The sequence below is a fragment of the Salvia splendens genome, chromosome 7 (assembly GCF_004379255.2).
Source record: "Salvia splendens isolate huo1 chromosome 7, SspV2, whole genome shotgun sequence".
Lineage (NCBI taxonomy): Eukaryota > Viridiplantae > Streptophyta > Magnoliopsida > Lamiales > Lamiaceae > Salvia > Salvia splendens.
In genome coordinates this window covers 12,831,078-12,845,009 of record NC_056038.1, presented here as the reverse complement: position 1 = coordinate 12,845,009, position 13,932 = coordinate 12,831,078, and the positions used below count along the sequence as shown (strand labels likewise).

The following is a 13,932-nucleotide window of genomic DNA, read 5'->3' as shown; positions in this document are numbered from 1 at the left end:
ATGTTAGCGCTTCCAGGCGTGCAGGATCCATAGTTCTCTGCCGAGTCTCCCACCAGTAATCGGCAGCACCTGATAATTGAAAGGTAGCGCCAGCAATGCGCTCCCTATCTGTGCACTCCATGACCCTGAAGATACGCTCGAGGCCGCGTATCCACTCTTCCGCTTTTGATGGATCTCCTTGTCCATCGAATTTAGGAGGATTCTGCCTGGAGAACGTAACTATAAATCTTTCTTGCTGAGGCGGGGGTGGAGGTGGTGGTGGCGGTGGTGGTGGAGGTGGTGCCTCCACGTTGGGTCCTTGTTGTGGTTGGCGTGCACGTCTTGGCGGCATTCTGATTCAATATCCAAAAAGTGTTACTACAATTCTCATCCAAAATTACCACTTTCTCAAAATTTTCTTATAAAATCTTCATGTAGTATAAGATGCAACACGTAGGATATATATATCAAAATCCAAATTCTCATTAAAAGAAAGGAGGTCAAACGTTGTTCTCAAAAGCAGATCGTACTGAAACCAAAAACTGAAAAGACAACGAACTATTCTAATTCTCGACTACGACTCTATCATCCTCATCCATAAGCCCTTCCTCCGGGTCTTCGTCATCGTCCTCCTCGGGGTTCTCTTGCTGAGCCTCCTCGGGGTTCCCTTGCGGAGCCTCCTCGGGTTCCTCCTCATAGTCATCTTCAAACCCTTGCTCACCCTCGTACATGCTCACATACTTGTCCTGGTACACGATCCTCTCTTGCACATCCTGTGGGGGCTGTTCCTCTCGAGAATCTACCAGTGCACAATACACGGCCTTCCGAAAGCCAGCCATGTCACCCACCATGTCATCGGTAGCGGGCTCCTGCCACGTGTACCTCCTCGCCGTTCTTTCGGCCCACTCTTTCCAGCTGTCGGGGAGCAATTCTATTAGCTTCTCAATGCCGTCATGCTCTGTCACTCCGAACTCCTGAGCTGCCCTCCAGAGGGTATCGAAGTGTGCCACGAACTCGATCAACGGTACGTGATCCTTCTTCCGGTACACTCTATAATCTCTGAGCACCCTCTGTGCCCTAAGTCTATCGCGATCACTCCGTCGCGTGGTTCGGAACATACGCGCCATCTATAGAAAAACAGAAACAACCGCCTCGCGTATAAAAACAGAGTGCATAACCGAAGAAGAGAGAGAGAGAGAGTGTATGCACGTATCGCTGTTCTAACCCAAACCCGCTGGTGTTCAAAGGCCAAAAGCTCTTATCTATCATAGGTCCAAGAAGCACTAGTGAAAATCTATCACGTCTAAGTTCAAACATTCAAAAGGCCAACACATACTCACATAAAAGCTCACATCAACAATCACATCATCAAATCATCATACATCAGCTACATGCTTTCAAGTACATTCGACACACAAAAACAGTTCATAACATACTATAACAGTTCATAACCCACAATAACAATTCACCATTCAAATAATTTCCAACTTTTCACACCAATTTGCACCCTTTTACATGCGTCAATATTTACTTAAACTTTCCAAAAATCATTTTCAACACCAAAATCACAATTTCCTCCACTTCCATATACTTTCCAAAATTTCGAAATTTTCATTACCTCATTTCAGGTTGAGTGCGATGAGTCGGATGTTGAGCCAATGACACTTTTGAAAACTTACTCCAGTCAGAAAAAGAATATTTTTTTTTTTTTTTTTTTTTTTTTTTTTGGGTCCAGAGCAGAAAGAGAAAACCTAGGCTCTGATACCACTCTGTCACGCCCGCATTTCCTAAGGATAGGAAGTACGGTGGACCGCGACTAGGGGAGGAGTAAAGAAGCGGGGAAGAAAGGGGGAACGAGAATATTTGACTCGAAAACATTTAATAAAAGGAAATTCAATTCAAAACAAAGTACTGTGACGACATTCTTGAGTTAAAGTATTCAGAGTTTGAAATGAAAACATCGTGACGGTTTACAAGCAGCGGAAAAGACCCAAAAGACAGATGATGCCGGGTATGACGACACGACACCATCCGAAAGATAAAAACACACTTTGGCTTTAACTGCTCAACATCCGTCCTCCCCATCGCCGCTCAACCTGCACATTAAGAAAACAACATGCAGGGCTGAGTACTTATTGCACTCAGTGGACACACGCCAAAAACATAGTTTGTCATGCCATAACAGTGTAACATTGGGGTTTTGAGTGTAATGAAAATAACCCAAGTACACAAAAATACATTTCATAAATTCGACTGCGCAGTCATTTTCCGATATTGCCACCCTTATTCCCTCAATCATACACTATCTGATCCAAACCATGACAAGGGGCGTGGCCACACCCCAGGTCATCTAGACCGGCCAACTTGCTCTCAGATGGCACCCAGTCTCGTGTACACTAGCCTGAGGGTTCGCAGCCCAACAGACCCGAATTCGATTAAACATATGTGGTAAACCACTTCAGATAGGTTTCAAAACGAAATAATTGGCAAGACAAACAGTTCACCTCCATAAACATTTCCGGAACGAAGTCCGTATTTAAAGATAACCCACATAAAAGTAGGGTAGAAAAGCCCACCTCGATTGCTTAGCCTTTAAAATAGTTCCCTTCAACCACACTTTCCTCGTAAAAGATCACCCTTTTGAAAGATAAATAAATATCATAATTAGAGTCAGGGTAGACGATGTTTAACGACAATGCATGATTCCTACTTGGATGACTTCAACATCTAGCACGTTACACGTATACACACTTAACAACATGTTATAACAAACACACAAAAAAAAACACGTCCGAAACACACCACGCACGCACCCGACACGCATACCACGTACCCAAGACGCGCACACGACACAAACACAACACTCAAACTCCCGGAACACCCACACTGCACAAACGGCTCACCTGGCTCGGAACAGGTTCGGGAAAAAGGCTCGGCGTCTCGGCCTGGCTCGGTACCTCGGCCGGCTGTCTCGGCCGCCTGTGTCTCGGCACCTCGGCCGACCATCTCGGCCGCCTGCTCGGCACCTCGGCCGACCGTCTCGGCCGTCCGGCTCGGCACCTCGGCCGACCATCTCGGCCGCATGCTCGGCACCTCGGCCGACCATCTCGGCCGTCTGCTCGGCACCTAGTTTACACCCCTTTTCCTCTGACCCCCGATTCTCAAACCCTATACGACAAACACACCACGCATTCTACATCCCAAAACACACCCAAACACCTGGGATCATCCCTTCCAGACTCTCCACAAAACTGCCCTAGGCTGAACCCTAAAACTCTCGGCCAACACACACGAAAACTCTCGAACCAAACACTGATTCCTCCGAGCCATCTCTTGGCCAAACACACCCACATACATCACAAAAGCACAACACTCAGAAACCCAACCATTGCACATGAAAACATCTCCCAAAAACATACAATTCGTGAATCTGCGCAGTTTACTTGCAAAAATCATAATAAAATCATACGACATCCAATGAAGCTGAAATTTACACACCACACCGAAGACACATCCAAGTTTATACGGTTAAAAATTCGTACCAAAAGAAGATCGTTTGCTCAGTCAAAAAGGGGTCGGAACCCACTGTCAGTTACCATCAAAAACATGCTTCACACAAACACATAATCCCACAACTTATTCAGCATCTAACCCCTCCAAAACGTCCTACATGCATGAATTCGAATTAAACGAGAGTTGAGGCCTTGTGTTACCTTTCCCGGATAGTTCAACGTAGTGAAAAAGCTTTACTTCCTCTTACGACTCCGATTCACGACGAAGGGGGGTATCACCTTGAGGAATCCAAGACGATGATGAGAGGGAGTGAAAGGGGAAAGGTAAACCGAGAGGGAGGAGGGCGAGAGAACTTACCGGTGAGAGAGCAACTTCGCGAAAGAGAGAGATGAGAGATTGAGAGAGACCGAAGAGAGAAAAAGATTGGAAAAAGGGGAATGAATCGGTTAAGAGGGAGTGGGGGAGGTTGAGAAATTAGTGGGGAGAGAGAGAGGGTTTTCGAAAAAGAGAGAGGGAGAGGGAGAGAAAAACCGAGAGAGAGGGGGGGGTTTAATTTATTAATTAAGATATTAATTTGCTTTTCAAATAACCATAAAACTAAATATTCACACCCATAAATAATATAAAACAAATAAAACATACCACACCATATCTTAAACAAGATATACACAAAAAGCAAACACCCCTTAAATAAAAAAAACGGACATTACACCCCCGGCGTCGCCGAACCCTGGGTCCCCGGCGTTGACGAACCTCCACCGCCCAATGTGTTGATCATGTTCTCCCAATCGCCGAATGAGTTGAGATCCCACCCGCCGGAGCCGGAGCCGCCATAGTTGCCCTCGCCGTCGCCGGACATCTTGAGTTGGGTTATGAAAATTTCAGCGAAAATTTGAGAGAAAATTTAGATGATAGGAAGAATAGATGTGTAGTTGTGTGTAAATGAGGATGGGTTTAGGAGTATTTATAGAGTAAAAAATTTAATAAAAAACAAAAAAATATAAAAAAAAAACAAAAAAACGGTAATAATACCGTTACAAAAATTTTTTATTTATTTAAATTCGAATTTTTTTAAAAAAATAATATTTATTGCGTCATCACGTGACGACGCCCACTCGCGGGCCGGCGAGTGGGCGTCACGCACTACGCCGGGCTGCGCCACGTCGCCTAGGCGCGTGGCGAGACAGCTCGTCTCGTGGCTCGCCGAGGTGAGACGCGCGACGAGACGCGCGACGAGACGGGACGAGATGGAGGCTGCAACGCGTCTCGCGTCTCGTCTCGAGACGAGACGCGAGACGCCGGCGAGACCCGTTGTGGATGGTCTTAGGTGTGAGACTGATCACACAAACGTCATTCGTCATATTCTGTAAGTTTTTTTTTATCTTTAAATCTTGCCATTTTTATATTTTTACTTTTATATCTTTTTAAATATTCTAAAATGCATTCGAAAAGGAAAACCTATATAATGCATATATATTTATTTTTCTATTTTTCAATTATATGGATTTTTATACATTTTTTGTCTTTTTAGTTTTTATTTTTAATTTTTTAAATATTGATTGGATTTAAAACCAACACAATTCACACACATTCATTTTTTCAAAAAATTGGACGCTGTTTTTTATATCTTTATTATTTTAGTTTTTTTAATATTGTAATAGATTTTAATTCTTTTCTAATGCATGTTGTTTCGTGTAATATATAATTGGTTATTATCTTTCTGATTTTACTCTAAAGCACATCTATATAATGTTTTTAATACTTTCTCCGTCCCACTTAATATGTCCATTTTTCATTTTTAGTTTGTCTAACTCAAGATGTCTACTTTCTATATTTGGAAATAAATTCCTCTCACCTTTTTCTTCATTAAAATATTCAACCACATTTTTCTCTGTATTTATTCCACCTAACAACTCCTCTTAAAATCTCATGCCACTCAAGAACATGGACATCTTGAGTGGGACAGAGGGAGTAATAAAATTAAAATTATATTTTAGTGAGAAAATAAAATAAAATAAAATAAAAACAAATGGTCAAATTTTGAAGCTTCGAATCGTTATCATTATTTATCGTACCCCAAACAAAAAATATTGAATCCGCCACTGAACGTAATATCGACCTAATCCAATAAGGTCTGACATGAATCCGATATGTTACTGAAATTCTCAACCAGAGCACAAACATGACTTGCGACCTTTAAACTTGAATCAAACTCGTATACGACACAATATACTATGGGTTGATCACGATAACAATCTAATAACAACCTGAATCTGATTTACGCAATGAAAACTTTATATTACATGATAAAACCTGATTTACATAATTAAACTTGATATTACACGACCAAATCTCATTTTTAAACTTGATTTACACGATAAAAACTTGATTTACAAAAACCTATAGAATAAAACAAAAATAATCTTTTTTGAAAAAATAAAAATAATTTAAGGTTATAGGTTTCATTTTTTAATAGGTCACCCGAACTTAACCCAAAATTATAGGGTTCATAAGGGATTAACATAATAACATGAACCCAATAGAGCTTGACTCAAACTCATTAATTTTATGCATAATTATGTATAGTTTTCGTGTCGTATAAAAAATTATTAGCCCACTTTTTTAATAGTACTTAAAAGAATTGATGAGAGCATACTTAAAAGAATTGATGAGAGCACGTAGGGATGTCAATCGGGCTAATTCATTCGGGTTCAGCTTAATTCACTCAGGTTGCCAGGCTATTTGGTGCGGGCTATTCGGGTTATGAATTTTTCGGATCATATATTTCAACCCTAACCCGCCGGGTTTCTAGCTAACCCATTGGGCTATTCGGGCCTAAAAACTTTCAAAAATAATCTCTTGTATCAAAATTTTCCTCTATAAAATACTTTTAAATTTTAGATATTTTTTCTTCTTACTATTTGAATCATATAAAATCTTAAAATTACTTTTCATTTCGATCAACTACAACATAAATAAAGATAAATTAAAATTTAATTAATCAATTTGAATTAAAGCTTATATTCTTGTATTATTTTGGCATTGTTCATAATTAATTATTTATGAAAATTAAAAATCATATCTTACATGAATCATTATTAAAACAAAAATTGTATAATAAGATTTTGATGGATTAGTTCTTAATTTTGTCTTGATTGGCTTTGGTGGTGGTAAGACTTGGCAGATGATGGAATAATGATGCGATGTGGAACTTGAAAGTTGATAGTGTGAGATCGAGTGGAAAAATATAGAATAAAGATTGAAGAATACTAATATTGTGCCACATGAAATTCAAAAATAAAAAAACCCTAAAATCAAATATTTTTTAATTAAAAGGTACAACTCGTCGGGCCGACTCGCAACCTGTTTAACCCGCCAACCCATTCGGGCTAACCCGTTTAACCCGTTTTGTATTCGGGTTACAAAATTACAGGCCTTACTATTGCACTATTTATTAGTACTAAAAATACCTGCAAGTTTACAGGGTAGATCTAGTATAGCTAAAGGTCAGTACTGGGATATCGAACACAGAAAATAAGATTGCAACTAGCTATCATATATTAAGCGTCATATACTATCTAGAGACACATAGTATTTTTGGTTTTGAACAAGCACAAGAGCTAGGAAAAGGTTCAATTCAATCAATCAAAGAGTAAAGGCTAAAACTGGTCCTGAACATATGTCAATTTTATGATTTTGGTCTTATACTTTATCTTTTGAATTTTTGCATTCTGAACATTTCAACTCGGATCACAATTGGTCCTACACTAACAATTCCGTCAATTTTTAAACGGTTTAAACCCGATTTTGACCGATTTTGATGGTTTGAACAATCCCATTCGGGTTAAAACAGTTTAAACATCGGTCAAAATCGGGTTAAAATCGTTTAAAAATTGATGGAATTGTTAGTGTAGGACCAATTGTGATTCGAGTTGAAATGTTCAGATGCAAAAATTTAAAAGATAAAGTATAGGACCAAAAGCATAAAATGAGCATATGTTCAGGATCAGTTTTTGCCTTTTACTCTAAATCAAAATATGTTTATAATAGTCTTCACCAAAAACCATACAAAAGATATTTAACTACTCATAGACAAGTAGTAAAATCAATAAAAGTACTAGACATGAAAGAAATTGATAAAACCCAAGGTTGAATCCAATCTTCAGTCTCTCTTGCCTGGATCTGCAGAGCTCCTCTCCAATGGAAGATGGATCAATTATTTGTGGAATATGGAATGGAAGAATGTGTAGAGGGGAGAAGGGTTGGAGGCTCTGAGATAAAGAATATGAATTAGGTTAAGATGTATTTATAGGGTGGAAAAATGGTTTAGCTTCGATAGTTTTCGTGCCCTACAATAAATGGAGAGATTTGAGCAACAATTTATTTTCTTCCTTCAATTTCGGCCTAAATTTCCGTTAGCTTTGACTGCACTGCGCAATGTTCGTAGAATGGTCATAACTTTCTCTATAGAACTCCGATTGAGACGTTTAAGTTATCCACACGAAGCTCTTTCGAAGACGAAGAAAATGGTATGAACTAATCACTGATTGGATTTCAACAGCGCTGGTAAAATCGGCTTGAACTGAGGCTGCTGCACCTTGGCCTTTTGCACCTTTTTCTGTCTTTTTCTACTATCATCTATCAACAAACACATCAAAAATTCCAAATGTATAACATATGCAATTTAAGAACATAATTTGCATGATTGACATTTGAAACGAGTCAAATATAGCCCTTAACAACATGCAATATTCGTGTTTGTCACTTACCCAGTAATTTTACCGGGCTATTCGAGCCGACCCACTAATTTCGGGCGGGATTGACATTGTAGGCGACTGGTGACTTTCAATCTCATCTTTAATTTTCTCTATTTTATTTAATTTCTTTTCCAGTATTCAGTTTCCTTCTTGTTAATCTAATTACTCACCATTAATTCCAATCTCACGTCCGCCATTATCAATTTTCAATCATTTGAAAATTTTCGTTTTTTATATGCTATGTCTCAAATATTTTCTGTACATAACAATATAAATATTTTTTATTCCATTATTTATTATTTCTATTAGTTTCATTAACTGTAAATAATAATAAATGATAAATCATGTGATAAATAAAATTTTCACCATAAATTATGAAAAATACAAATGCAAGCAACATGTAACATGCTTTCTTGCATGTACGTACCCAAACAGTGTCAGCAATCAATTGCAAGATATCAGCAAATAAATTTTATAGCAAATGATTTATTTAGTAAACACAATAATGCACTCCCCGTAATTATGTAGATAATTTAATCTTTTTTTGTACACTATTATTCGCTCCGGGTTGATTGTAGATTGTAAATACACAACAAAAAATAAGAGCAAAATCATTCTACACTCAAAATATATATAACAACTCTTAAGTATAACTCATTCATGTTCAAAAAAAAACAAATGGTAGAGAAGTTGGAGATGGATACTAATTTCAGTGTACTACATACAATCTCTACTACAGACACAGTTAATTTTAAGGGGTATGTTTGATGTATCAGAGGACATTGCCTACACTATGATAACTATCTACCCGGCAATGTGTATTCGTTGTCTGAAATCGTTGCAGGGACGTCTTCAAAGCTTCTCACAATATCTTCAGACTCATTTTCAACTCTCACATCTTCAACTGTAACAGACCTTTGAGACATCCTAAAACTTTCCAATTCGGTAGCCACTTCTTTCATAGTTGGTCTCAGTTTTCCTTTCAAATTCAAACATTTTTCTGCAATCCTCGCCACTAAAATCACCTCTTCCTTTCTTCCTTCCTCTAACATTTGAGGATCCAAAATTGTGTCCAAGCAGTTTCTTATCATGCATGTACGAAACCGCGTAGCTAGGCTTCTTTCCTCCTCTTGTTCATCAATAGAAATTGGTATTTGCCCGGTAAGAAGCTCGACAAGAACCACTCCAAAACTATAAACATCGCTTTTTTCAGTGAATTTACTCGAATGAAAATACTCTGGATCTAAATATCCAAACGTCCCTTTAACCAGAGTAGTTAAGTGAGTTTGATTTGCAGAAATGGGCTTCGAAGTCCCAAAGTCCGACACTTTGACAACATATTTCTCGTCCAGAAGGAGATTACTTGACTTGATATCTCTGTGATAGACTGACACAGAAGATGCAGAGTGCAAATAGGCCAGTGCACCGGCTATATCTGCAGCGATTTTCAAACGCATGTTCCATGGAAATGGAAATTCGTTATTTGGATCATGTATGAGATCATAAAGGTTACCATTCGGCATGAATTCATACACAAGCAAAGGAACTTCCGTCTCCAAACAACACCCCAACAATCTAACCACATTCTTGTGATTTAATTGTGACAATATAACGACCTCATTTATGAACGGTTTCAATTGATTCTCTTCAACCAACTTTGATTTTTTCACTGCCACAATTTTACCATCAGATAACATACCTTTATAGACAATACCCTGACCTCCATGTCCAAGGATTCGGTTTTCGTTAAAGTCATCAGTAGCTACCTCCAACTCTTTTGCAGTGAAAAGATTTGTTTTTCCAAGTGTGCTTTCACTTGTTTGTTGCTGCAAGAGAAGACCACCATTTTGTTTGAAAAATTTCTGCTTAAGCACTTTTTCCCTTCTCTTTTTAATAACTTTAATCAACCCAAACAACATTAAAAGGAGCAGAAGAAATCCTAATCCAGAGCCCATCCCTGTACATAAATTTACTTTACTGAGAAACTGCAAACATGTGTATATTAATAATAAAGCAAGTCAACCTTACGAAGTTATGCTATTTAATTTTTTATTTAGATAAAACTTATTGAATTGAATATATATATGGTAACACGCGAGAAATTTTGAACAAACGAATATTAAAATGAAAACATCTAAACTTTGTTACCTGCCAAGATTATGGTCTTGGTGTTGGATGGTGGCAGCTTAATGCAACTGGTTCCATCTTTCCTCCCATCACCAACGTGCCCTTTTGGGCACGAGCAGTGATAAGAGCCAGGATCGTTGATGCAAATTGACGTTGGAACGCATTCATTAGTTGTACTATCAGCGCATTCATCAATATCTGCTCAAAAAACATGTAGAACGTCAGTTGATTAGCGTTTGAAGCAAGTTGAATTTAATTTGAATATAATAGAAGAGGAAAAAAAGTTAAAAGTAGGTTACCTTTGCATCCTGGGCTAAGGTAAGGATGACCTTGGTATCCGTTGGAGCAGTTGCATAGGTAGCCTCTAACTGTATCATCGAAATCAATGCAGATGGTGTTATTCTGACACACATAATCAGTCGGATTCTTTAGCGCTTCTTTGCAATTCAGCGCTCCAATCCTCCAGTCTAGTGAGAATATTGTGGGTCGATAATTTATGTTTGGATCATCAGATTGAACTTTTGTTGAGTTATTGAAAATGGGGTATGTTGCTCGATAATAGTCTTCCTTGGTACCAAGGAATGCGTAGCTGCAAGAGAAATTGGTACGTGGCCATCGTCCAGTGAAATCACTCAAATTGGCTTCAAGGTAGGAGGTGCCTGCAACCGAATGTTATGTGACACAGTATACTTTTCTGTATTATGTTGGAATATAAGAAATATGTAAATACCTCTGGGAATGGGTGCCCTGCAACAGCCATTGCCGGGCCAATACTCAGCACCCTTAGTTGGACAATATGCTAAATAATCAGTAGCTATTTGATTATTTTTGCAAACAGTTGCACATGTGCTGCCAACAAAGGTTCGATTGGCACGTCGAGTTATACCCACCATTATATCATCGCACCCAATCACGGAGATCCAGCTATCTTCCGACAACGTAAACTGAGTTCCCAACAAGTCAACACTCAAGCTTTGCTCCTCTGTCTTAATGATTCTTCGCTGTGTATCGGACCAATTGTAGCAAGAAAAACCAAGTGTTGGATAGTTCACCCGAACCTGTGATAAATTTAACCGAGTGATTTCTGCCTTGAGAACAAAGAGGTATGCTTTGGGAGGGTTAGTTGACATATCGCAATTAACTTCAAAAGATGGCTCCAAATAGCAATTCCGCCCGACTCCAAATGGAAACGGAATTGACAGTTCCCCACATTGATCCCGGCATCCGTCTCTGGCTATGGAACTGCGAAATACAATTGCTGGCCGAGATAGTGTTAGAAAGTATACCTTTGGTATACATAGGAATAAACTAAAAGAGGAATACTAACGTTGGCAGCCTCCAACCACGTACGGATTGCCCTCGTATCCTTGCAGGCAGCTGCATTGGTATCCTTTGCTAACATTTGCAACATCAACACATAGACTCTTGCTATCTTGACATGCGTACGTGGTCGGATTCAGCTTAGCTTGGCTGCAATTCTCAACACCCGCAATCCAGTCCAGCCTCACCACAGGAGGACTCGTTGCAGATGCCCAATTGTCAGTCTGCAATGCAGTTGAGTTATGGAGGTAGAACAACGGATACGAAAATCCGGTTTCATTCGTGCCAGAGACCTCCTGGATAAAGGCGTGGCTGCATGGGAAAAGCTTTCTACGTTGCACTTTTCTGCTCAAGTCTATTAGTTTTGCTCCCACGAATCCCGTCTCTGTCATACAACATAATAAGCATCAACATCATATTTTCAACAATTACCTACAGTTTAATTTTCTTCTGATTTATATGTCTAAACATAAATGCGCTACTATCCTCCTCACCATCTCCCCCTTCCCCTGGCACCATAGTGACAACCACCACCACCGTCCCCTTTTACCCATGTTACTAGCCCAACAACACACATCGTATACACATAGCAAAAGTATCTTTTAAAGGTATATTCGTCTGGAAAAAAGTCCAAAAGTACTCCTAGTGATATTATATTAAAATTTAGAGACGTGTAGCGATATTTATAAAAATAGCGGCTGCAAATGATATTAAAGCAAAGTTTAGGGATTAAAAATATGATTAGCACTAATAATGAAATTACATCATTGACCTTTAGATAAAAATATTTCCTCCGCCCCACTGAATATAACTCACTTTACTTTTTTGATTTGTCTAAAAATGGAAACACTTTTATCTCTACTTTATCCTCTTCTCCTACATTACTCTCTCCATTTAACACAAAAAATAAAGCTGCATAAAATCTCGTACCGCCCAAGGAAAGGGGTCATCTTTCTTCGAAATGAGGGAGTAGAAAAAGCGCAAAAACATCGTGAAATAAGGCAAAAATCATTCTTGCAATATTTATCAATTGTCTAGAGACGTTTGATGATATTTTAAAGAGTACGACTGCAGATGATATCACTTTTACCTAAAAATTATATTTTACTACAAATTAAAACTATAATATCATGTAATGAGAATTACCTCCGACGATTTGAGACTGGCAACAACCACTACCAATGGAAGTAGGATTGAATGGGCAATACCCTGTTTGAGTGCTGATGTCTTCCTCACAAAACGCTGAGCAGCCGCCGTTATTGTAAGTTCCGTTGGACTGCAGCACAACGTCATCGCAGCCAATGGCGGTGAGCCTGTTTGTGTACATGGACAGCGAATACAAAGTCCTTGTCAAGTTCACACTCACAATGCTATCTTTATACGAATCACCTTCAGACTCATAGCAAACCGAAACCAGGTTCGGATACTTGACCCGAACATAGGTTTCGTTTATCTCAATCAATTGTTTATCAATGATGGAAAGGTACGCCTTCGGAGGGTCTGTCATAGTGTTGCACCTAATGGTAAAGGACGGGTCGAACGAGCAATTCGACCCGATCCCAAATGGATATGAAATGGCCAAATTCCCGCACATATTTTGGCATCCTGGTTTGGCAACTGGACCACAAGATATTGCTTGTAAACGAATCACAGAGATTAAACACAAGATAGAAATTATATGAAGAGCCATATTGGCTATTAATTGGAATTGATTGATCACTTATTTTAATAGAGCTATATATATACACATATCAAAGAAGTGAATTATGTAATGCACGATCTTGTTTCAAGACAATTAATGAAAAGGACAAACTTAGCTAATGAAAAGGACTAAAGTTCAATTATTTGCTGTTGACTTTTTCATTACATTTAATAGGACAAGCCGCCATCTTGACTTTGACTTTTTTTTACACCCTTTAGCCGGTGGCACTAAATTGAAATTGAATATCCGAAATTGAATATCCGCTCTAAACAAAATTGAAATTTATAATTTGATTTGGGTTATGTTTAGTTCAATTTAAATTTTTGTAAATTTAGTTTTTATTCGGATGTAAATAAAAGAAAAAACTTTGAAAAAACTGAATTTAATTTTAAATACTACCCCTCCACACAAGAATATGCACTCTTTATTTTTTAGTCAGTTCCACAAGAATATGAATTTTATAATTTTGAAAACTCTTCTCTCTAATGAGGTGAGACTCATTCCCTACCCAATAATACTTTAATTACTTTTTCT

General features: G+C 38.5%; 1 protein-coding gene across 1 annotated transcript; it reads right to left on the bottom strand.

Moving 5' to 3' along the window:
* Positions 1 to 8,849: 8,849 nt before the first annotated feature.
* On the bottom strand, positions 8,850 to 13,383 carry LOC121811151 (wall-associated receptor kinase 2-like). The gene is made up of 6 exons (XM_042211952.1): positions 12,843 to 13,383; positions 11,704 to 12,081; positions 11,107 to 11,634; positions 10,676 to 11,035; positions 10,398 to 10,574; positions 8,850 to 10,206 (listed from the first exon to the last, which is right to left on the bottom strand). The coding sequence occupies exons 1-6, from the start codon at positions 13,288 to 13,290 to the stop codon at positions 9,050 to 9,052; spliced, it is 3,048 nt and encodes a 1,015-aa protein (XP_042067886.1). The 5' UTR covers positions 13,291 to 13,383; the 3' UTR covers positions 8,850 to 9,049.
* Between the last annotated feature and the right edge of the window lie 549 nt (positions 13,384 to 13,932).